The sequence below is a fragment of the Austrofundulus limnaeus genome, unplaced genomic scaffold, assembly GCF_001266775.1.
Source record: "Austrofundulus limnaeus strain Quisiro unplaced genomic scaffold, Austrofundulus_limnaeus-1.0 Scaffold3038, whole genome shotgun sequence".
Taxonomy (NCBI): domain Eukaryota; kingdom Metazoa; phylum Chordata; class Actinopteri; order Cyprinodontiformes; family Rivulidae; genus Austrofundulus; species Austrofundulus limnaeus.
Genome location: NW_013955440.1, coordinates 4,764 through 6,392, shown reverse-complemented (window position 1 = coordinate 6,392; position 1,629 = coordinate 4,764). Strand labels below are relative to the sequence as shown.

Here is a 1,629-nt window from a genome sequence, read left to right as displayed (position 1 = left end):
ATTCTGATGTAGCCACATCTGCTTGTAGGTATTTTCTATACATTTTATTACCTGTTTAGTTCCTGACTCCTTTAGTTGATCGCTTTTATTGTTTAGTTGATCGCTTTTATTGTTTAGTTTTGCTATTATTCTGTCTATACCATTGTATGTTACAATGTTTTAAAACTGTAATTGTATTGTTGTGCTGCTGTCAGTCTTGATGCAGATTTTAAATYTGAGTTATCTTTGATTAAATAAAAGCAAAAAAATTTGAATAAACAAAATAAATTGCCCATAAGAATCCAAGCTGAAGCAGAAAGTCTGTATGTTCTAGGTGTGTGCGTGTGTGTGTGTGTGTGTGTGTGTGTGTGTAGGGGTTGCGTACACTTTGGTAGTCGTGGACGTGGATGTGGTGCAGCCAGCTCAGGTGTTGATGAGCCTGCAGGAAGCTGGCCAGCTGCTGATGCTGTGCTGCCGGCTGAGACAGCAGCTTCCCCCTCTTTCCCTTCTCCATGTACCACCGAAACACAAAGTCTGCAAAGTTCTACAGTAAAAACAAAAAGACGAGGCCAGAAAGTTTTTTTAAACAGATGTAATTGCACTGGTTARGATTTGTTTATTGAGATATTCAGTTGTTGAGTGTAAACACAGCTGGTTTCGGAAGTATTCTCTGTGTGAAATGCTACTTTAGGCCAAACATTAGTTCTTTTAAAACTTTAAGTTTTTCACAGATTTTTCTGAAACGTGTGATCACATATCCTGTGTACAATATGGTTCCACATGTTAAGGGTTTATTTGGAAAATAACAGCTCATTAGACATTAAACAGTTTAACTTAATATTGTTTTGACACTCAGATGTGTGGACATTCTAATGTTTTTCTCATTTCAATATTTATTAGTAGTACCGGTAGTTAAATGTGTAACAGTATATGGCATGTGCCATATAGGACTRAACTGGTAACCAGACTATAAAAACTAATTCAAAGTCACTTATAGCTACTGTCATAACCAGTGGTGGGCACTAGTCCCCTAAAGCTCAAATGTGCTAATTGCGGACCTAAATTTCTCTTTTGCACTTTAGGGGTTTTACTAATTTCTTAAAATGATGTGCGGATTTGTGCTTTCTAAATTTAGAATTGAGTAGCGCTAATCACAAATAATGTTTCATATTCGATTGTCGATTTTGTCTAAAGTAAGGAGAAAARGCTGTCTAGTCTCACTACGTTTTGTAGCAACATAATTCATTAAAACTTCATCATCATTGTCTTGAACAGTGGAGGGGAAAGCTGTCTCTATTTAACACAATGTATCTGTTCTGTGAGGAACAGCGACCCCTCAGTCTGTGTTCACAGAGCTTTATACTCTGAACTTCTGACTCTTCTCAGTGATGGTCTTCACTTATACAGACTGTAGTGTTCCCACAATTCTTTGTGTGGCAGGAAGCAGTTGGAGCTTCTTCACTGGGCAATAATCCACCTGTGGTTCTGATCTGCTGTGCAGGTGGTACCTCCTCTCTGAGGAACACCGTGGCAATAAATATTAAATAAATAAATAATAATAAATAAAGAAACACGAAACAGTTTAAATTCACGCTCTTATTTTGAAAAGAACGGGTTCTTGTTCTTCTTCCTGTAGCCTAACCAGAATGC

At 37.4% G+C, this 1,629-nt stretch overlaps 1 protein-coding gene across 1 annotated transcript in view; it reads right to left on the bottom strand.

The window, feature by feature from the left end:
- Positions 1 to 364: 364 nt before the first annotated feature.
- The window catches only part of LOC106511650 (nuclear pore complex protein Nup133), a gene marked incomplete at both ends in the record, with an annotated part of 5,459 nt that continues 4,194 nt past the window's right edge, over positions 365 to 1,629 (bottom strand). Inside the window, 1 exon segment of the mRNA XM_014000402.1 lies at positions 365 to 523. Coding sequence (XP_013855856.1) covers positions 365 to 523 — 159 coding nt within the window.